The sequence below is a fragment of the Sceloporus occidentalis genome, unplaced genomic scaffold (genome assembly GCF_023333645.1).
Source record: "Sceloporus occidentalis isolate IW3139 unplaced genomic scaffold, rSceOcc1.0.p SCAF_3, whole genome shotgun sequence".
NCBI classification, from domain to species: Eukaryota; Metazoa; Chordata; class Lepidosauria; order Squamata; family Phrynosomatidae; genus Sceloporus; species Sceloporus occidentalis.
This window is the reverse complement of record NW_028316983.1, coordinates 106462756-106487024: the sequence shown is the minus strand read 5'-3', so window position 1 is coordinate 106487024 and position 24269 is coordinate 106462756. Positions and strand designations below refer to the sequence as shown.

Genomic DNA, 24269 nt, shown 5'->3' with positions numbered 1-24269 from the left:
CATATATTCTCTCTCAAACATCCAGTTCCTCTCCCTGAGGGTGGGGAGAGACAGTTTGAAGGGTAAAGTTAAAACTGGAAGTGACTTCAGGTTACTTTTGGGTTGTGCAGAATGCACTAAATTAGCCAACTTGGTGTGTCTGAACTTTACCGCATTGCCCCAGGAATGGGCCACTAGCGTTCCAAAAGGGAACGTTCTGGGGACGGGAGGCGGCGGGGAATGGATTTTACCGCACACTTGGAATGCCGCCGCCACCAAGTGTCCCCGTCCCATTCCAGATGCATCCCAGAGGGGGCGATTTTCAGGAATGCTTCTCAAGCGTTCCTGGAAATCACCCCTAGGGAAACACATCTGGAACGGGATGGAGACGCTCGGCAGCGGCTGCAGCGTTCCAAGTATGTGGTAAAATCCATTCCCTGCCGTCTCCCGTCCTCAGAACGTTCCCTTTTGGAATGTTAGTGGCCCGTTCCTGGGGCAATGCGGTAAAATTCTGTCTCTCTCTGTGTGTAAAATGGCCCCTTCATCTAGCCCAGTTGCTCTCCTCAGGTTTAGTGCAGCACCAGAGATGTGAAGATCAGCAGCAGAACAATCCAACAGCATATACTTCTTGTGGTTTTGCTTGCAGAATCCTGCCAGAAAGCCTGTTCAAATGTAGCATTGCATGAAAGAAGTTCTGCACTTTGGTTCATTCATTTTTGGTGACAGATGCATTGTAAAGTCCTTTACATGGTCAGCACTAGGCCTTGGGAACTTGCTTGCTGTCCACCACATAAATGAAATGTTATGTAGGGATTGAAAGGAAAATTGTTGGAATCATATTTTCATATAGATATACACACATTATTCAATTTACAACACAAGAGAGTTCATCTTGGCTTGAAAATCCACATATCTGTACATTTTGCAATATAGTGTGTGTGGAAGGGGGGAGACAGAATGTACACAAAACCATGTACATTTGTAAAAATGCTTCTGTTCAAAACGGACACTTGTAAAAAAATGCATGCAAACATGCTTGTCTGTAGCTTTTTTGTGGAATTTTTGGGCTATGTGGCCATGTTCTAGAATAATTTTCTCATCTAGAACATGGCCACATAGCCTGAAAAAACCACACACACAAAAAAAAAACACCTATGGATGCCAGCCATGAAAGTCTTTGACTTCACATGCTTGTGTGTGTGTGTGCCTTCAAGTTGTCTGCTCACTTATGGTGACCCAGTGGACCTCATAGGGCCTTCTCAGGCAAGGAAAATATAAAAGCTACATACAATGGGAGCTCGGTATGTTTAGCCTAGAAAAGAGAAAGATAAGAGGTGATTGATAGTCCTGTTTAAATATTTGAAAGTATGTCTTATTGAGGATGGAGCATGCTTGTTTTCTGCTGCTCCAGAGAATAGGACACAGAACAGTGGGTTCAAACTAGAAGAAAAAGATTCCACTTCAACATTAGGAAGAACTTCCTGACAGTAAGCATTGTTTGACAATGGAACACACTCCCTCAGATGGTGGATTCACCTTCTTTGGAGGTCTTCTTTGGAGGTCTTTAAACAGAGGCTGAATGGCATCTCTCAGGGGTGCTTTGATTATGTGTTCCTGCATGGCAGCGGGTTGGACTGGATGGCCTTTGTGGTCTCTTCCAACTCTATGATTCTGTGATTCTAACACTATTTAAACGTGGCATGTAGGTGTGAAAACATCTAAAAGAAAATCCATACACATGCACAGAAACTTTTCTGGGTGGAGAGGGAGAAGAAGTCTTACAACCTGATATGGAATCAGTTTTAAACTACTGTATTTTAAATTAGTACTGTTTAGGATAGGATAGTTTATTGAATTGCTTTTAAACATTTCAAATTATATGTTTACTCCTAATGTGTGCATTTGTTTGCAAGAACAGTGGTTTGACAGAAGACATCATTATTTTGATGATGGCAGGGCTATATGGTTATTATTCCTTGTTGGGACTTCCACATAAAAAGGGAATTATGGTTGACCCAAATGTCTGAATCATTTATTTATGTGACCAAATCACACTCATGCCATTCAAACTGTATGCCCTCTGTATGGTAAATGCCATTTGGATTGATGGCAAGCACAACTGCTCCATAAAATGTGGAGCCACTCTCAAAGAAGAACATTGGTTGGATGGTGACCAGGAAATTAAAATAACAGAAATAGGGATAACAGTGGAGCAGTTGGCTAATAGCCAGCATTGTCCCCACATATAAATAGTTGTACCACCCAGTCCTTAAGCCTCAGAATATAACCCCTACAGTACTATTCAAAATGTAGATTCTTATTAACAGTTTCCCATTTCTTTGGTTCCAGTGCTGGCTAAAGGTAGGGTCTGAAAGTTGTGGCCATTGAAACAGCAGCAGCTTTAAGTAATTTTCTGTGTGCAGTGCCAAACCGTAACAAGACCTAGTGTGCTTCTTGCAAACACATGCTCCAGCAAGAACAATCCCTTGCCAGAATTCCACAGTTTTTTTTCTTTTAAAGTACAACCCACAGCACAAGCCAGCATCTAGGCAGCTCTGGCTCCACAGGCTTTCATAAATGGGACTGCCTAACTAAATAGAAAGTGATGGCAAAGCTATTTCTCCTAGGATCCACCCAACAGCTGCTTTGGTACAGATGCTGATGGATATATGCATCTCAGGCATGAGAGCAAGGCCCCAGCAGGCAGACAGAGCTCTGGAGTCCTTCAGGGTCTTTGCTTTTTTTCACCCAAGACAAAGAGCATGGAGTGTAGTTGGCTGGGATCCAAAAGCATCAGGGAAGAAAGAAAAAGAGAGAAAGCTCCAAGAAGCTCACTCTGTTTCTATGCAAAACCTTTTTTTCTGGGTTTTTACTCCTTCTCTGCTTCACTGAGATGGGAGGGGAAAGGCAAAGTCCAACAGCCAGATCCTAGTGGTTATCTTGGGAAATGTTTTTTTTTTTTTTTTTAATTTCATCTTTGAGAGTGCAGTTGCTGAGTTTGTAGATATGCAACTCTTGTCCGGCAAACGTTGGTATGCCATTAACTGTAGTATGATGGGAGACATATGCCTTCCCCACAATCTCAGTTTTGGAGAAATGCTCTCTTGTCCCAGATTCTTAATTGCTAGCTACAGGTAGCCTCTCGAATTCACACACTTGCTGGATTTTTATGAAAATACACTGAACAATAGCATTTTCAAACTAGGAACAATTTCTCCTTTCTCGCATTTTCCTATTACTTCAAGGTAAGGCAGAACACTGGGTGGTTTTCTTCCTCTCCTCTTTTTGTATCTTCATTTTCCTTTCAAGCTTATCTGGAAGGTAGTTAAAATTGAGATATATTTATTGTATATCAGCAAGGAATAGATTTATATTAGGGAAGTTTTCAAATGAAATTTTCAAATATACAGCCATTCTGTTATTAGTCCTAAGTACTTTTTTTTAAAGCAATGAAATCTGTGAGTCATGTAATGAGTAATGTAACGATTACTCTTTAGTGCCGTACAGACTAACAGCAGCGTGTTACTTTCAGTATAAGCAATGTAAGTGAATTACATTTAAAAAGTGAATTTCTGTGCTCTGAGATGGATCACCCAAAACTAAAAGTAGAAGGTGATGCTAGTGAAAGGGGATCCTCCCACTGCCTGCAGCTTATATTTCATCAGCTTTTCCTCTCTTCATACAAGTAACCTTAGTGGGGAGGAAAGTTTGTGGGTACAGGCAGTGGTATCATCAGGCTTGGAGGCACCTAGTGTGCATGTGGGGGGGGGGGGGCTCTTAAGTGGTGGCAGCAGTGGCCTGCTGTGACCCCACCCCCACCACATTGTGGCTTCTTCACTGGCTCAGGACCTTCCCAAGGAGAGAACCAGGGCTGCACCAAAGCCAGGAGGGGCACACTCATCCCTTTACTGCTATGGGAGGAAGAGCCCACCAGGTTGTAACTCCCCCATGGGGTGTCACCTGGTGCACATGACACCTGGCCAGTGACACCACTGGATACAGCTCAGATCCAGGTTATTTGAAGCCCCAAATGAGCTATTGGAAGTATAGGGCCTTTGGGAGAGACCCTTCTCTCTGTCTCACTATTCTTCCAGGCTTGTTTGATAGGAACAAGGGACAGGGCCTTCTCGGCACCTAGACTTTGGGGCACCCTCCCTAGGGAAGTTAGGATGGCTTTCCTGAAGCTTTTAGGAACTGACTGTGTTGGTCTTTTAATTGTATGGTGTTTTGTTTTAAAAATATTGTCTTTTAATGAATTTTAAATGGGTTTAACTCTACAGATGGCTTGTCTTTTTAAATAACCTTTATATATTTATATTTTTAATTGATATTTTTGTATGGTTTTAACCTGTGTTTGTTTTAGTGATTTGCAAGCCACCCAGAGTCCCATTACTGGGGAGAAATTGGGATATAAATGAATAAAATAATAATAAATAATGTGATGGGGGCGTTGGTTTGTTTTCAAAATCAGAGACCAAGCATCATTACGTATATTTAATTTGGGAGAATCACAAATGTTTAAACACAGAGAACTGCTGCCATCACATTTCATTTGGCTCTTAGTTTATAATGCCAATAGAAAACTATTTAAAGATTGAAGGAGTTGGGCATGTTCATCTTGGTGAAGAGAAGATTGAGGAGTGACCCGACTGTACGCCTTGAATACCTCAAGGGCTGTCACAGAGAGGAAGGGGTTGAGCCTCTTCTCTGCTGCCCCAGAAGGTAGGACCAAGTATAATGCTTTGAAGTTACAGGAGAGTAGATTTGATTAAATGTTAGAAGGAACCTCTTGACAGCATGGTAGGTTTGGTAATGGAACCAATTTTCTAGAGAGGTGATGGGATCTCCTTCTCTGGATATCTTCAAAAAGAGGCTGGGGATGCTTTCACTGGAGATCTTGCACTCAGCAGGAGATTGGTAATGGCCTATTATTCCCCTTCCAGTTCTCTGATTTTATGATTCTATTCAGAGCCCACTTGCAGTAATTGTGGGTATCATATTAACACCTCTGCATTAAGGATTTATCAGTTAGCTCTAAAAACACATCATAGAGCTAAGTAAACATTAACTGGAAACCATTTGGCATAACAATAGCCAGAAAATTAATTACTTTCCAAAGTGCTGCTTTAGTATTATTGCTAGGGGCAAAATGAAAGTCCAACTGCCCGTTTACTAGCTCAGTGTGTATATAATAGATACGAAAAGTTCATAAACCCATTTCAGCAATTGTATGGAATGATGATAACAGCTGGTGTGTAATATACTCTGATGCAAATGCATTTCGCATGAGGATGTTGCAATTTCATCAACCAAAATAATGTGAAAGTTGGCAGGTTTGAAGGGAATAAATAATACATCAACAAATGGTTTAGTCATTATACAAAACCTGTGCATTTCCAGTATATGATTTTGGTTTTTCTTCCAGGTTTGTTTGTTTAAATTTTCAGGACCAAGCTGTTACTCAAATCAAATAGAAAATGAAGTCATAAACATGCCTAAGAAGCCCATTTCAATATTGCAGTATGGTGGCATGATAGCTTTTGAAAACAGTGCAGGAGGAGTCACACAGGGACTCAACATGAAATGACCATTTGTTTCATGAAGCCAATTTTATTTAGTTAATCATCTAAATAGATTTAGGTTAGAAAATATGTTGTGTGAGGGTCAAGCTAGTGTTTAAATTTGAATGGAGAATTGGGTCCAGTGTTTGTATACAAATTTAATTCTGATGTCTCAATAGTCAAGGGAGGTAATGGGTTACAGTCAGCTGGAATGCTAAACAGGCAGCATTTGCTCAGCCAATTATTCAAGGAAATTTGGGTTTTATTACCTTTGTAACTAAAAATAAATTAGGCTATTACATTTGGCAATGGTTTTGTCTTGCATGCTTATTTGTAGTTACTCTGGCTGCCTTTCAATTAAGGAAAATTAGTTAATTGCCTGTATAAATAAGTCATAGTATCAATTCATTAAAATTTCCATATATTTAAATATAGAGAAACAATTCTAAAGAAATGTCATACTTTGTCTCTAGATGATGCACAGGTCTCACAGGTAGAGATGGGGATATTATTTGCCAGAAGGAGGGGGGACAGGTTGCCTAGTGAGAAATAAATCTCTGTAGAAAGGTGCTGATAGAGCTCAATGCTGCTTGCTACTTCTCCCCCTCCCCTAAGTAAGAAGCAATATTAGCAGGTGCAAGTAGGAAGGTAGAATATTAGACAAATTGAGATTTTTGAGTGTAGGTCAATTACTTGAAGAGCCTCATGAGGTTTTTGAAGAGCTCCACATGCCTATAATATAATCACTAATTTATACTGGCAAACATTCATTGGAGTGCATCCCTGTTCATAACAAAAATTATCCAAAGGTCAAACTACTACAGGGATGGACAACTTGCTGAGTTTTGGGACCAATTTTCATCCATATATGCAGCCAAAAGTGTTGCGTGATGCACAGCTAGCAACCTGGAAGTAATTTCATGTCACTTCTGCTCTATATTTTAGGGATCTGAGGGAAAAACAAAGCAAATTTGGTTGAGTTCTGGGTGAAAAAATGTGTCTGAAAAAATAACAGGAGATTTAGGCATGCCCTACGCAGTTTTGTGGCTATATGAAGGGGCTAGGGGCCACATGTGGGCAGTTACCCTCACTTTGCCAACCCCAAAGTAATCAACCCATTTAATACTGTTTTCCATAGGTGCTTCCCAAGTGGTGAAGGACATCTGTACATCATAAACATGTGATTTTACTCAGCAATGTATTTTACTTGGAACATGCTTTGTTCTATAAATACCTACTGTAAGTTAAAGACAGACTTAATTTGCAAATCTAGTTGCTTAAATGTATATTTCTGAAGAAATCCCACTGTAGGAGAGAAAACAAGTTCATTGCAAGGAATATACTGTATATTCCTGTTAACATCTCTTTTGACCTGTAGAGGAACCATTTCTCATTCTTTCACAATTCCAGAAGAAGACCGTGATTGTTTCATCCTTTGGAGAGGTGGAAAATATAAATAAACTCTATTATTATTATTCACCCAAGGCTGGATATAGATATAGGAGCTTATCGCATTTTAAAATAAGCCGACTTACCTCTTATGTTTTAAAGTCAAATGTGGGATGCAGCCTAGTATTATCATACAGAAAATACTGCTGATGCCACTGCCTGGCTGCATCCTGCCTAAAATCTGGTTATAAGCCGTTTTCAGTCACCTGATTTTCAAAGTCGGGAGCTTCCTGGCTTTGAAAATCGGCCACCTGAGTGCAGATTTTAGCTGGGTTTTAAGTGGGATGCAGCTGGGTGGCAGCATTGGCAGCACTTTTGTGTGATAATACCCGACTGCATCCTGCGTTTGACTTTAAAATGGAAGAGGTAAGTCGGCTTATTTAAAAATGTGATAAACTCCGTAGTCAGATTTTGTGCTGTGAAAAATGGGTGTCAGGCACTGTTTCTTTGTTCTAGAATTCTGGGTGCATCTGCCACTTGCAGCACCTAGGTATGACTAATTCATACAATTTGCCTTCTCCAGTATGAGTCAATCTAAAATGGTAAACTTGTTGGCCACAGTTTTTATACTTCTTTGTCCTTCCTCCCTGATATGCTCTAGCTTAGTGAGTACTGTAAAACTGGCGTGAGTGCTGATTGTTTGAAGTTGCTGACACACTGCAGAACTAATGTTTGACATGGTTTTAACTGTCATGGGGCCATATGGAATGCTAGGTTTGTAGTTTGATGTAACACCAGAGCTCTTTGAAAGAGAAGGCTGAATATCCTGTCAAACTACAAACCCCAGAATCCCATAGCATTCAGTGATGATGACAATTAAAACAGTGTCAGACTGTATTAATTCTGCAGTGTAAATACAGCCTTAGATTCTGTTCTCTAGCAGCTGAGTTACACCATTTTGAAAAATAGGTTTTGATCTTTTTTAGAAAAATAAGTGAAAGACTCACATTCCACTTTGGGTGGCAGAGGAGACATACAATCTAAAACACATATACACACACATACCATGGTAGGGCACTTTCACACCACACACCTATAGTACTATGGTTCTACTTTAGCTGCCAAGGCAGCATCCTATGGCATCCTGTAATTGGCAGATCAGGAAGTGGTATTTAGAATTCTCAGCCAGATCTCTAGTGCCTCCTCAAACTACAAACCTCAAAATTCCAAAGGATGGAGCCATGGAAGATAAAGCAGTATCAAAGTGCTATAATTGTATAGTGTGAAAGGGCCTTCAGAAGCAGCAGCAGTGACAGCAATGAGAGGAAGTGACTGCCCCCCCATCACTTTCACATCTTTCTTTTTGCTGTCACCTTCAGCTACTATTTTTGTGTCATACAACATTGGAGATATGGGATTTTGGTTTTACAATTAGTTACACTAATTAAGCCCAATGAGAGAGTCAACCTCTGAAGGGCCATACATAACATATCACATATATAACACATACATGAAAAACATTGTTCTTTTTTGTAATGCTGTTACATGGTTGAGTAGGAAACTGCAAGAGTTTCTCCAGCAGGAACAGCAGATATCAAAACAGGAATCTGAAACTAAGGAAGATCTATTGATGCATTATACGTGTGAGAGATCTTCTGCCTAGGAAGTCATAAATTTATATTATAAGGAGTATTCACGCAAATCCCTGCCATCTATCTGTTTAGGGCAGAATTTGGAAGTAACATGTTACAAATTATTTGCAAGCAGTTCCTCTTCTGGATAGCAAAGTCATGGGTCAGTTACACTACAGTTGTAAATGAATGAGAGACAACTTATCTCTTTTGGTAGTATAACTGTAATTTGTAGTTCTTTTTACAGTTACAAGATGTGGCCTCTCTAAATGGTGCAAAAGTGCCACATGGTTCAAATGTGGGCTTGTAGTATTTCCCCATGCTCTGTTGTGGGCACTGAGCTGACAAGCTGCAGATGATAAGAAAATGTGTTTTGTACCATATACCAGTGACTTATAGCAGCCAGATGTTTCTTCCAAAAAATAACTAAAATATATCTTCTAGATACCATTGAGAAACAGGCAAGTAAAGAGTTGTTTTTCAAACAACCACAACTGTAACAGCAAGTAACTAGACATGTGACATAATTTGGCCTACCACATGTAAGCAAGACCCTTGCTTTTCTTGGCTGATAAAATCTAGCAGGAGTATTGACTGGGTTAGTCCAGGGAGTGGAGAATGCCTCACTATGTCAGGTGAGGTGACTGCTACCTTGAAGGAGGCAATGATGTGCCCTCTCCTGAAGAGGACCACCATAGATCCAGAGGTACGTGGGAACTACCACCCTAATGCAAATATCTCCCTTTTGGAAAGGTTCTTGACTGTGTGGTGGCTGGGCAATTTCAGGAATTCTTGGAGGAAACAGATTATCTAGACCTACTACAGGCTATTTCCAGGTCAGAGTATGGCACTGAAATGGCCTCCTACTTCAAGGGAAAGATGGGGGAGTGCTATTCTGTTGATCTTCCTGGATCTCTTAGTGGGTTTTGATACCCATTGATCATGGTATCTTACTGGACTGGCTCTGTAGTATAGGAATAGGAGGCACTCCTGTTTGGTGGTTCTGCTCCTCATGGAGGACCAGTACCAGGTAGTAGCATTAAGGGATTCCTCTTAAGCCCCATGGCAATGAAGCTGTGGCATGCTACAGAGTTCTATCTTATCCCCCATGCTGTTCAACATCTACATAAAGCCACTGTGGGAGATCATAATGTTGTAACCCACTTCGAGCCATGAGGAGAGGCGGGTAAGAAATAATAATAATAATAATAATAATAATAATAATAATAATAATAATAGAGTTTGGAGTGCAGTACCATCAATATGCTGATGACACTGTCATGGGAGTCAGCTAGCATTATGCAGAGGCTGGACCAGTGCCTGCATGCTGTAATGGGCTGGAAGAAGGCCAATAAATTGAAGCTGAATCCAGATGAGATAGGGGTCTGTGGATTGGTAGTTCTCAGATCTGGGAGTTAGGTAAACAATATGTTTTGGATGGGTTTGCACTCCTTCTGAAGGAGCAAGTACCTAGCTTGGGGTGTTCCTGGATCCATACATATCACTGGTGGCTCATGTGTGCTCTGTGAGTCAGAGTGCTTGAAACCAGCATTGCTTTGTGTGTCAGTTATGGCCTTTCCTGGACAGAGAATCTACCCACAGTAGTCTATGTACTGATAACTTCCTCATTAGAGTACTGTAATGTGCTCTACATGGGGCTGCCCTTGAAGAAGACTCAGAAGCTGCCGTTAGTGCAAAATGTAGCAGCTTAATTGCTGGCTGGAATATCATATAGACAGTATGTAATGCTAGTCTTAAAAGAATTGCACTGGCTGCCAATATGTTTCCAATCTGACTTGAAGGTGCTTGTGATGGCATTTAAATCCCTAAATGGCTTGGGACTTTGAGGGATCACCTCTTCCCATATGTGTCTACTGGGGGTGTAGTTCCTCCACCTCTCACCAGGGATGTCAATACATTTTGTTGGGATCTGGGAGAGGGCCTTCACAGGCTCTTCCCCTTGAATCCCAACTGGCACCAACACTCATGTCATTAGGCACTGGGTTAACACCTGGTTGTTCACCAAAACTTTTGGGCTTCACTAATTCCATCCAGAGACTTGGTTGTATAGTATTTAAAATTTTTAAAGTCTGTTTTTAATGCATTAGATTGTTTAATACGTTTTTAGCCAATTTAAACTATCTTACTCTTTTTAACCAATTTCACCTATTTTAATGCTATTTGTAAGTGATCCTGAGATCTCTTGATATAGGGCCTGGTATAAATACTTTAATAAATAGATAGTAACTAAGAAGGACTTCAGAATTATAACTATACTACAACAGTAACATATTTATTCATTTCAGAATGTCCATACATATTCTAAACTTTAAAAAAAAAACCTTTGTGTATTTTATTTAATAGTTTTAAAAATGTGAAATTGCTTTAAGTATAATTGGTTTACCTGTGATATAGGGAGGGATGCCAATATTTTAATAAAATAAAGTAGATGCAAAATAACAGAAATAACTTTAAAAATAGCTTTTGGATGCTCTGGCTTTAGAGTCACACTCCATGCACTGTGATATTTGAACTGTCTCATGCATTATTTTTTCAATATGTGGAGGGGTTTCAGGGAATCTTGCTGTTGTCATAAAGGGATGAACCAGAATGTGTGAACCTACTCAGGGATAAACACATTTGACATGTCAATGTAAAATGCTAGGAGAGCTAATCATCTTGAATTAGACCTTAGGAATTTAGGCGAGTTCCCAGTGATTAAAAACATCAACAGCACAAAAAGAAAGAGCAGGTATTACCACTCCTCCCACCCCCTCCAGAAACAGATGCTCCTCTTCACTCTGAAAGAGATGAAATGTTCAAGCAGAGGCTTGTAGTTTTTCCAGTTCAGTTCATGTGCCTTTTTGAAACTATACATGAACGTGGACAAGGGGCTTGATGAGGGGGTTGGGCGGATGAATAATTATGTTAAAGCCATCATTTTTGTACAGTGAAAGCAAAATTCATAAGCAAATGTAATTAAAGTCAAGGAATCCTATGCGTGACTTTAAAGTACTGTTTGTTGCTCCTGGATGATTATTAGATTATAAACCATCTGAATGGGGGAAAGGAAAGGGTAATGGGAATAACTGTGAGTCAGTTGCACCAGTGTAAGTAAAATAAGATTAAAGCATTAGTTTTCTATGCGCTCAATTACCAAGAGGATTAAATGCAGAATAAGTCATAATAATAACACGAGAGCTGATTTCTTCATTGCTCTGTTGGTGTCATAGTGAGTGTCAGTCTGTTTTAGTACAGCAACAGAAATTTCATTAGTATGCTTAAGGAGAGAGGGAAAGCCTCAGGCCAAAACTTAGCTTCTCTGAGGGAAGTTGAAGGTGGGTTAAAATCGGAACTGTCACCCATAGTTATGTACATATACCCTACCTTTGTTTAAGCAGATCTTGCAGGCTTTTGTATAGTTTAACTGCACAATAGGTTGGGTTGGTTTCATGCTTTTATGAAAGTGAACACTCTGTATTCATGGAAGGGATTCCTTCCTACTCCAAAGGATGGGTGTGAAAATCTGTCAGACTTGAATTGCATTTCTATGGATCCCTGCTTCATTGTACTTTCAATTGTGTTTGTGATCTTTCCATCTTTTCTCCTGCATATGAATTTATGCATTTTAATATTTTCTGAATGCATTTTAGCACTCCCCCCACCCAGACTGAAATGTGCTTCTTTACAATTAGGAAGTATTATTTCAAATATCTGGAAAAGCTTTAAGAGGCTACAGAGGCCTACAGAAGGAAGCAGGAACTTACCAGAACCCTTTTCTCAATTTTTTTTTTTTTTTTTAGTTTTGGTCTGTGTTCATACATTCTGAAGTGTTTCAGGAAATTATTTTGTAGAGATATAACTTGAGTCATATCATTTTTTAAAATAAAAAACCCACCCCAAACTCGTTTTGGGCAGAAAACACTATTTCCATATAGCCATCTCTGTGCATGTGCATACATGCATGTTCATGCATGCAGTATTGCTGGTTTTTGTGAAAACCCCCAGCAATATTGCACATCCCAAAATGATTATCCAAAGAGGAACAGAGATAAAGCAAAAGAGCAAAAAAGAATTTTAAAAACTCAAAAGAGAGATTCGAGAAGCAGAAATTGCCTTACATAGTGATCCAACCTCAGACAAAATAAATAAAAAACTGCTATATATTTAAAAAAACATAATTAGAATATAAGATTTCAACAGAAATAGCTAAGATAATGAGATATGTCCGACAGCGACATTTTGAAAATACATATAAGCCTGGCAAATGGTTAGCGAAACGAAAGACAGACGGAAAAACTTGTTTCAGAAATAAAAAAAAGTGATGGCAAAGTAATATGTAATCAATAACAGTTCTTAGAAGACCTTAGGAAGTATTATATGGACTCATATAAAAATGAAGAAATTCTGATGGATGCCATTCATAATTACCTGGACAAACAGGAGATAAAAACAGGAGATAAAAAAATAAATTTCAGATAAGAAAAGGGGTTGTACTGGATGGCCCTTGTGGTCTTTTCCAATTCTATGATTCTATTACAGTGTGTCTGCATTATATGCAGGCCCGCTTATGCTGAAAGCCACGCTGGGAAAAGGGGCGGTGCGTCCCATAAGGAGTAATGGTGTGCACGCCAGTGGTGCGCACATGCCACCTTGCCACCACGTGCACAAGCCCCATTCATTTAAATGGGGCTCGAGCATAGGTGGAATTCCCTTTACGCGGGGGGTCTGGAACGGATCCCCTGCGTAAAGGAAGGGCAGACTGTATTATTTCTTTACTATGGAATAGGAAGGAGTGGCCAAATAGAAAGGTTTTATAAAGTGCAAACCCTCTATTGGTATGCCTGGATGTGATGATCAGCCAAGATTCAATATAAACACTGGTTTGTCATCAGACGCCAGTGTGTTAGCCTGTTTTGGCTACTCTGGCCTCCATAGGACTGACCAAGCAAACCATGGTATTCATTGCTTTCTTTATGCCAATGGGAAAACCTTTAAACAGCTCGCCCTCTGGCTTATTTCTCTCCCATTAAACCAAGGTTTATGAGAAAGAAATGTCTTTTCTATGCTTTTTTCTGAGGGTTTTGGGGTTTGTTTGTTTGTTTGTTTGTTTGTTTGTTTGATATGGTTGGTTTTGCATGTCACCCTAAACAAAGAAAAAGTTAAAGGTCTATGGTTTGTTTAGTTACAAATGGGAGAGTTGGAGAGACCAATAGAGCACATAAACAAACTGCTCCTTCATGATAAGACAACATTATGTGATCTGTGAGTCAGACCTATATGTACTAAACTGACAAGCTCATCAAACATAATGAAAGACACAGAGTGCATATTTGGATTTCTCCCCCCCCCCCCTTTAATCTTGTAATTTTCAATCTATGTCTGATGTTGTTGTTATCTGGAATGTGTTGTTTCTGACAAATGAAAAACGTGTCAAACAAATTCACTTTCCAATCAAATTAAGCCCTTCTAAGATGCATGGACTTTAACAGGAGGAAGCTAGGAATATAATGAATAATTCAAAATGTATTGGGATTTAAATTTTTAGTTCATTATGGATTTATCATTGCAAACATATATTTTTTTAGATGTCAGTGTGTATTTCAACTAAAATTAAGCTCTTTAAATCCTATTTATTACAATACAAGTGTGGTAGATGTGAACTGAAATATTTCCATAAATGTGGTTATATATCATTCTTTTGCAGAAGTTGTTTCAGTTTTTGTGTATCTTCAGGTCATTCCTGACTTATGGCAATGCCATCACAGGTTTTTTTTTTTGTTTGTTTGTTTTGGCAAGATTTGTTCAGAGGTGGTTTGCCATTTCCTCCTCCTGAAACTGTGTTACTTGCCCAGCATCATCCACTGGGTTTCCATGGCTGAGCAGGAATTTCAATCCTTTACTCCAGAACTGTACTCCAATGCTGAAACCACTACACCATGCTGACTCTCTCTCTTTCTGAAAGACAGCCCTATTTTTGAATGGCTGGCAAATAAGAGTTTTTTGCCGTATAGTCTTCTCTGTGTAGATAGATGGCTGTCTAGTCCAGGTCCAGTTTAAGGGAGAAACCCATTCAAAGAAAAAAACAGTGGTCTTTAAGTGGGTAGTCCCAACAGTTAACGTCTGATTAGAGGATGGAGCAAGATTGTAAATGATCTGGTAACAATTCAACCTACAATGATGTATAACTGTTTCCTGATCACCTATATCCCTGCTTAGTCTGCTGCCCAGCTGCTAAATGGCGAAAGTGCCCATTTCAAGACCACAATGTGTTGTATGTCTGTACTCATTATCTTGAAGAGTGTGTATGTGTATTTTTAAAATATATAGAAAAATCCATATAAAAATTCCCTGCAGATCTATCCCCTGTTCTTTGATGACCCCTTTCCTATCCCTTTGCCACTTAAGTAGCTGTGCTATTCTCTCACTGAGAAGAATAAATGAAGTTGCATGAAAAATGGAATAAATGAAATTCAGGTATCCTGAAATTTTGTTTGCCTATTTTTAAATATATATGCCAACATTTCAGTTTATATCTCAGTTAAATGTTTTAACATGTATTGATTGCTTTGAATCTGATCTCTGTCCTCAGAGGCAGCCATGAACAATTCCTCTCTAGTCACCCTTATTGTCTGCTAATATAGAGATGGCACTGTTACAACCTCATAGATCACCACAAGGTAGTTTTAGCCCCCATCTGAATTCATGCAACCAATTTGCACACAAGGGCTTAAAGATTTGGCTCTTGACACAAAATGATTTCACCTCTCAATAAATCACCTATTTGTATGCAACAAAGCCATTAACATGCCCTGCTGAAACCATAATAGACAAATATAAATTACACTGATAAATTAATGGGTGCTACAGAATAATTAAACTTCTATTAGATGCATCTCACTTAGCCAAGGTTGTTCTGTACAGAAGGATTCTTTTTCATTACTCCCTATGACCATAATGCAGGGTGATTTATAATTTTGTTATGTTTCCCGGCAGGGTGATATCCAGCAGCTGTTGATCATCGGAGATCCTAGAGCAGCCTACGACCATTGTGAGCATTATAGCCCAGATTGTGATTCCCCTGTGCCCAATGCTCCCCAAGCTCAAGAACCTCAAGTTGATGAGGTGAGTAATGAGCCATGTTTTATTAGATTTATTTCACTTTAACGGGTATGCTGGATTCATGCTATTCTGCAAGTATTTATTTAAACATTTATTGAGAGCTAAAGGGATTGCCCTCCTTACTAATACATGCAGTTCACTATCTTGCTCAAATGCTTTTTTAAAAATTATTGTGCTTAACATTTCTTTCTATAGATTATTCTAGAAAAGATGATATAATGTTTGAAAATTGCATGGTTTCCGTAAAAGAATTTTGAATTTGTATACTTCTTTCACTATATATTGTATGCATAAGAGAATAATGTGGTGTGTATGTATGTATATGTGTATGTGTACACATGTGCTAAATCCAGGGTATATACATTATCCCTTGTGCTATGTCTTGTATGCATTCATGATTAATCATATCAAGGCCATACAAAGCTCACCTTTTTGAACATTTTCTAATGGTGTCAGGCCCTCTCCTCCCAATCCACTTCCATTGCTTCTAATAAATTAACTATTCCAGTTTGGAAGGTAAATGCTTCGTTTTCCTGTGAACTCTTAAGAGAGTCAAACCAATTCTTGCTGTTTTTCCAGTCTATACTTTTATGTTTGTATTCAAGAGGGAACTAGTTATAGGCTATGAGGTTGTGAGAAGGGGACCAATTTGCCATGGTTGTTGGCCAGCAACTAAAACTGAAACCAAAGATGTACCAATAAACACTAGAAAGAGCAAGTGGTATTAAGAAATTAAAAAAAAATTACTAGTGGGTGACTAAGTAGATGAATACCTGACATTCAATACTCACAGTTGGTGAGTATTGGTGTGATCTGACCTCTGCTGTCCTGTAGCACATAAACAATAATTGACACTGCAGTAATGAAACTGACAGGAGGGATGGTGAAAGGTGCAGTGTTCAGATTACATGCAGCTCCTGACCCCCCCTTTTTTGGCTCTTGGTGCCTCCTGGTATACCCCCACAATCACCCCTATGTAAAATTGTGGGGCCCTTTTGACCCCTCCAACCAAAGAGGGTCAAATCTACCACAGAATGCAGCAAATTTGGTCCCTGCAGTCTTTTCAGTCTCACCTATGGCCAAAACTTAAACAGGAATAGCAATAGCAGTGACATTTCTATACCACTTCATCCTGAACTAAGTACTTCCTAAGTGGTTTAAATTGTGTAAGCTAATTGCCCCGAACAAACTAGGTACTCATTTTAGAGACCTCAGAAGCATGCCAGGTTGAGTCGACCCATAAGCACCTGGCTTGCATCAAACTCCGAACCTTGTGACTGTGAGTGAGTGGCTGTAGTACAGGCATTTAACCATTGTACCACCTGGTGAGGTCACATTATTTATAGTTTTGACATAATGGTGCAGTGTGGTTAGCTTGGTATAGGGTGTTACAGTACAAAATACCAGTTATCCATCCTGACTGACAAGAGCTTCTGGTTTACAGCAGTACCAAATTCTTAGATGTTCTTAGCTGTTGTTTTTATCAGTTTTTACACAGCTCCTGTAAACGGATTGAGCCTTCTGGGAAATCCCGCCCCCCTCAAATCTCTTTCAGCAACTATGGCCCTATAGAGACTGCACTGAAAGGCCAGCCTGTGGGTGGAGTTGGGGCACAGCATCCTGATGATGCATGCCCTGACATCACCCCAGGGTGCCATGATGCCGTGAACCACTCCAGATGGTGCGCAGCATTATAGCGCCCCTCTGGTGCTGTGTCCAGATGACACAGTGCTGAAGGGGTGCCATAGAGCCTCGCTGCTGCAGGCATGGTACCCTTTGGAGGGTGCAAAAAAGGAATCACTTTTTGCGGCTCCCTTTTACACCCTCCAAAGTCTAGATTGGGGCCATGGTGTGAGGTTGCCGCAGCCCTGATCCCACCACCGCTTAGGGAAAGTCTGTAGAGTCTCTATATTAAAAATAAACAGAAAGACAGGGCTTTTCAGACACTGGATCCTCTAGCACCTTCATTGAGACTTTGGCCTGTTACAGACTGCCCAAATAAAGCTGCTTCGGGTCTCTTTGGAGGTATGCTGTTTAAATGATGCATGCACCCTAAGAATCCGGAAGCTCCACCAAAGCTGCCCTCCAGTGCTTAGGAATGGAGTGTGGCTTTGGCGCGACCTCCGGACTCTTAGGACCCATGCATCATTTAAATAGCATACCTCCAAAGAGACCTGAAGCAGCTTTATTTTGGCAGTCTGTAACAAGCCTTTGTTTCATAGATTGCTGGAACCAAAAGCTAGAAGTGTGCAGCTTTTTTTCCCCTTCCTTTTATATTCTGTAGAGGAAAACATCCAGTGTCAGATGGTTTAAGCAATAGCAATAGCAATATCAAGTATATTTCTATACCACTTATCAGTGCACTTAAGCATTCCCTAAGCGGTTTACAAAGTTTAAGCTAATTGCCCCCAACAATCTGGGTACTCATTTTAGCGACTTCGGAAAGATGCAAGCCTGAGACGAGTTTGAGCCCCTTGGCTGGGATTGAACTCGCAACCTAACGTTCTTAGCAATGGCTGAGGTCAGAGCTAGTTTTGACAGACATTTAAAGACAAATTCTCTTTGATTTTAGCTAACGGCAAAGCATGCTACTGATTTTACTGTGTTTAAAGGAAAATGATCTGTCAATTTTTGTGAATTTTAACCAGAGCAACCATTTAATCTTTTTCTTACAAATATCCCATTCATCCATACCAGGGGTCAGCAACCCCCGGCCCATGGGCCGCATCTGGCCCGTGGAGACAGCAAGACCGGCCCCAGGCCAGTCCTGCCGCTGCCGCCACCGCCGCCTCCTGGGCCTCTGCGGGCGCCTCCCAGGGCCCGCGCGGCCCCAGGACTCTCCTTCTGAGGCCCCCTCAGAGGCCGGGAAGGAGCTGGCGGAGCCGCCCGCGTGGGTGTCCTCCTCCTCCTTCCCGGCCTCTGAGGGCCTCGAGGAGCCTCAGAACCCAGGAAGGAGCCATCGAGGATTCCCCCGCGGGTGTCCTCCTCCTCCTTCCTGGCCTCTGAGGGCCTCGAGGCCCCTCTGAAGCCGGGAAGGAGCCCTTGGTGTTCTCTGTGCAAAATCCCCTCTCAGCACCTTGTGCCTTTCTGGGTTGAGACAGTGTGCATGCTTTCTGCCTTTTATTTTGAATTGCATTTTAGTAGTTTCCATGCTTGGAACTATTATTATTATTATTATTATTATTATTATTTACTTGCCCTTGGTGTTCTCTGTGCAAAATCCCCTCTCAGCACCTTGTGCCTTTCTGGGCTGAGACAGTGTGCATGCTTTCTTCCTTTTTTTGAATTGCTTTGTAGTAGTTTCCATGCTTGGAACTATTATTATTATTATTATTATTATTATTATTATTATTATCATCACTCTGGGGGCGGAGCATGCAGCCCCACCCCTGGAGGGTGGAAGCTCCATCCCCAGCATGTGGCCCCACCCCCAGAGGGTGGAAGCTCCACCCCCAGCTTCGGCCCCCCAGTTGTCTGAGGGACAGCAACCCGGCCCCTGGATCAAAAAGGTTGCCTACCCCTGATCCATACAGTTGTACCCTTTCTCCTTCTTTCCATGTCACATTCCATTTCACCTACTTACACCCCCAAGTTTTTTACTCTCTCTTTCTTCCCCTCCCCTTCTCCCCATCTTCCTCCTTTCCTTGTTCTCTGTCATCCAACATTAGCCCCTCCCACTCCTACTGTGAAAGACTCACTGCCTGTATGGCTCACACAGTGATTGTATGTCACACAAAAGAGAACCGGGTGGGGGGGGAGACTATGTGTCAGCCATTTGTGTGAGCACAGAGGCCTGACCACATAACATGTTGGTTAGAGCATCCTACTGGAGGATGCCATACAGTTCTAGTTTCCAGGTCCCCAGTTGGCTCTTTGTGCTTCTACATTCACCTTCCTTTCAGTCTCTCTTGTTCTCTTTCTAGCAGTGGTGGGCGATGATATGAGAAAATGAGGACTTCTTAAAATAAAGTGAAGAAGCACATTTTTTAAACATTGATTTTGGTGATTGGATTGCTCAGGAGGGTAGAAAGCAGATTTGAGTTTCCTGGTCCATCTGTTTGGTTGCAGCTAGTGGCTTCTATGACAGCAAGGCAGTGAATCAATTCAGAGTTTTCATTACATCCAAAGAAACTATCCAAGGTGCTGAATTTATTTAGGAATAAGGTTCAGCACCTTAGACAGTTCCTATAAAGGCTTTATTGATACCCAGAGAAGATTGACTGTCATAGGAGACACCAGCTGCCATTGAGTAGGAATCACAATAGATAGATGGTTGTGAAATTCACATTTGTTGGATTTTGTAGCTTTTTTTGATTAGAGATGTTATTGAAGTGGGAGTCAAGAGTTTAGATTCCTTTATCTTCCAAAAACATTTTTATGTGTATCTATTTATGGTCATAATTGATATCTACAGTGCGCCCGCATCATACGCAGGCACGCCTTATGCGGCTTTCAGCATACACTGAAAGCCGCACTGGGAGAAGGGGTGGCGCATCCCATAAGGAATAATGGGGCACATGCCCGCCGCTGCACCATCGCATGCATGGGGCTCGAGCATAGGCGGAATTCCCTTTACGCAGAGGTGGATGGGTCCAGAATGGATCCCCCGCGTAAAGGAAGGGCAGATTGTATATTATTTTATACTCTCCCCCATCTTAGTTATGGTACTGTATAGGTTTGGGGAGGTTATATTTTTAACAAAAAATTTAGCCTCTCACTCCCCTTGTGGATTTTGTGTGTGTGTTTGTGTGTGTGTGTGTGTGTGTGTTTTTGTTTGTTTGTTTGTTTGGTTTTTGTTTTTGTTTTTTTGAAACACATTGTCTTGAGCCTAGAGAAATATAGCTTTTTGTTTTAGATCTTTAGGCCATTTTTGCCTTCCAGTTTCCAAAGTCCTTCACAGCGATAGCAATTGGTGACTTTAATCCTACTTCCCTTCAGCATAGTGCAAATATATACATGCAGACCTATGCTACATTGAGTCACATAACCTCCCCTTGACTTACCAAGAAGCCCCGGAAGCCACCATGCATGCTTTGCAGTGAGCAGGCAGGATTGTAGAACTGTTTGGCTATTTTCCCCATGCTCACAGAAGACCCCGTGGATTTCAGCAATGATGTCATCATTTCATATTTGACTATGGGGAGTAACCAGATGTTTCTCTGAGCCTTCAGGTCATGGTGAAGCACATAATGGCTATGTGGGTTGGCTTCAGGGGCATTTTGTGAGGGGTAACTTGGTTTGCCGATTGGGGAAGGGAATACTAACCCCTGCAGGATCCAAAAAAGAACATTCACGTGCATAAGGGAAACTTATGTATGGGGTTGTCCCTAAGTGAATTCTGGCCATTATCTGAAGGAAGGGTGGGTTCTCTACTGGAGCCACAACTAAACAAAATGGAGGCTGCTGCTTTCTCTCCCTCTTTTAGCCTTAGCTAAAATGAAACAAGGGGATCTGCTTCCTGCTACATTCTTCCTAAGTGTGGCCAAAAGCTATTCATGACAACTTGAAGCTATGTTTTCCATGTCAGAGGCTGTGATTTATGTGTAGGACAGAGTCCTGACACTTCTTAGCTAAGCAAAACAGGTTCAAATGACATAGAGGATAACAGGATCTCACCTCCCACTAGCCCACTGACCTTGCTCACAAGCTGACTTTTGTTGAATCAGTTTGGATTTTTTCCCCCATGGGACTTGGTCTAGAACCTTGATTATAGCTGGTCATCGTCTGCCACACTTTCTCCAGTTTTATGGTAATGAACATTTAAAATCTTCTACACAGTATCACATATCAATTATTCTACCAAATGGTCAGTGTTGCACCTCTTAATTTTATCACAGGACAGTGAGTGCCTCATTAAAAATAGGACAACTTTCCCCAAATGTATTTTCTCAGCATATTTTCTCACATCTTCTCTCCATGCTACTCTCACAGGCTATTATAATGATGGGTTGCCATACCTACTGATGTAGTAATTCTCTGTTTATAGTGTACCTACTTGTTCTTGATCATGGCCTCAACTCAGGTACATGGTTCAGATACTTCCAACCTCTGGAAGTACAGTATCAGCACAGTATATGAACCTCACAGGATCAATCATCAGAACCATACAGATTTTCTGCTGGTCATGACTGACCAAGAAACATCTTGTTCTCTTGGTGGATAGCTCAGTGGAACTTTTGCCCCAGGGACAGCTGCTATGGAAAAAGCAAAACACACTTGAGAAGAAGAATCAAAATTAAAATTGTCAATTGTCAAACTGTGCCGTTTATAAAGACTATTCATAGTTTGAGACGTATTATGCATATAGTTCACACATATTTTTGTGCAAAAAATTCCATTAGCTGGGCAGGCAAAAGCATTTTTTTTCACTGAAAGAATATTTTCTGTAAAAACCATTCAATTTCCTGCACAGAAAATGATGTTTTCTAAGCAAAACAACCATGTGTGAATTTTTGCACAGAATAAGTCCCAAACTGAAAATTCTCATCTATCTAGGATTCTCTAATAAGAATTTCTTAACATTTGAAAACACAGTTGTGAACTATTTCTCAAATATTTTGAATATTCTTTGCATCCCTTCCATTTAGCCTGTTTAGCTTGAACTAACACAATTTTTCCTAAGTGCTCATGAGCCTCAGTTTTGGGGTTAAGAACTGACCCTTGTGATCTGTTTAGAATTGTGTGGTGTGGATTCAACAAATGTAGAATCCTGTAGGAATATGCAACTATTGGCAGTTACCAGACATGATGAAATCATTGTATTGGCCAGGACTTTATCCTCTGCCTGTTCAACAAATTAATACTGTGCTACTCTATAGATGTCAGTTTCCCATGGATCTCATTCAAGCCCACTGTTTAAAGATAATAAGATGGCAGCCCCCATTAAAAGCTGTTGCAGAATCATTACCATAATGATTATCATATGGGTTTTGTATGAGTATGAAAGCTTGTTTCTCCCATAAAACATTTTGAAAAATCTGACCATTGGCTTTTGTAAATATTCCCTCCACACTGTAAACTCAAATGCACTGAACTGTTTCCAGACAAATCACATCAGCTTAGCCACATCTCGGGAGTCAAGAGACGAAAAAAGACCTATTTAGTCATGTACCCCCTGGCCTTCTCAAAGCTGAATTGTTCCCTGTAGTGTGTGTATGTGTGTGTATTCTAGTGAGCAGTCCAGCCTGGTTTGTAAAGGCCTCATAGTAAAGGGCCTTCAGTTCTTTGCATGGAAAAGTATCCTACAGCCTCATAAATCTCACAGCCTGACTGGAGATGGAGAAATGGCTCCCAAATGGGAGCTCTGCTTTATTTGCTTTGGCCCTGCCCCAATTGCAAGGATTATGTGGACGAAAGAAGAAGAAGAAAAGATGCTTCTAAATGAACTGCATTTTTTGAAGGGAATATCCAAATGAAGCTTAGCCTTGTTCTTTTGAGGGCCCTCATGCACCATATTTTACAATGCTAATTTAGCCTTCCTTTCTCCAAAGACTTGCTAACTTACTGGATCTGTACTTCCTTCAAGCCTGGCATGCAGGATTTAGCTGTATCTGTAGGGTGGAAGTCTGTACAGATAATAAACTTTCTTGTTAGGAAGGCATTTAAGTCTGTTCCCTGTGGGCAATTAGAGTAATGAAAATAATAAATATCCCAGTAGCCATTGATTTCTGTGCAGTCTTTGGGAATTGATCTGTTCAAAGCAAATTTATCCTAAATTATTTAACTGAATAAGGGCTCACCAGTATTCTACACCAGCTACTTAGCAAAAGCAATAGCAAGTATATTTCTATACCACTTATGAGTTCACTTAAGCACACCCTAAGTGGTTTACAATGTATAAGCCAATTGCTCTCAAAAAGCTGGGTACTCCTTTGAGCGACCTTGGAAAGATGCAAGGCTGAGTCGACCCTGAGCCCTGGCTGGTATTGAACTTACAAAATGTAAGTACAGTGATTTAACCACTCCTGGCCCATGCACCCCTCAAAACCTGATGGAAACATCATTCACTCATGCTGTGATCACCAGCAGACTAAATCTCCTTCTGCCTATGCAGCTGATGCTGGGTAAAATAGGTGGTGGTGGTGGTGGCAGTTACTATTTTGGCAATAGTGTCATAATCAAGACTTAAGTAGCAATTGTGAATACAGAACAGTTACTTAGATTTAGACATCTGTAACTCTCTATATACTTAACTAAGCAGCTGATACAGAATATTGCTTAGTTTTTACCTCTTGAGTGATGTTACAGAGAACAGCATTGTGACAATCTGCTAGAAGGAAACCTCTTCCAGAAACTATTTAGAATTGTTTCATTAAAAAGATGGGCAATGAACAGCTGAAGAAAGCTGCCCCTCACACACCCATGTCACCTTGGCACTGAATTTTGGTGATTATACAGTTGGCCCTTCACATTTGTGGCACGACTTTTGCAGATTTGATTATTCACATATTTGATTAATATGTTCTCTCTAGGACTTTCAAGGTCCTCCAGTACATACCCACCAGAAGTCATACTGGAAGACCTAGAGATTCCCAGAGGAAACACTTTTCTAATAATTTGTAGGCCCTTCAGTGCAATTATATGGTCA

The 24269-nt window shown here is 40.6% G+C and overlaps 1 protein-coding gene across 1 annotated transcript in view; it reads left to right on the top strand.

Annotated features, from left to right (window-relative positions):
* Positions 1-24269, top strand: part of LOC149316541 (collagen alpha-1(XI) chain) — a 325693-nt gene that overhangs the window by 74263 nt on the left and 227161 nt on the right. Inside the window, exon 5 of the mRNA XM_089515788.1 lies at positions 15557-15685. Coding sequence (XP_089371914.1) covers positions 15557-15685 — 129 coding nt within the window. The remainder of the gene's footprint in view (positions 1-15556; positions 15686-24269) is intronic.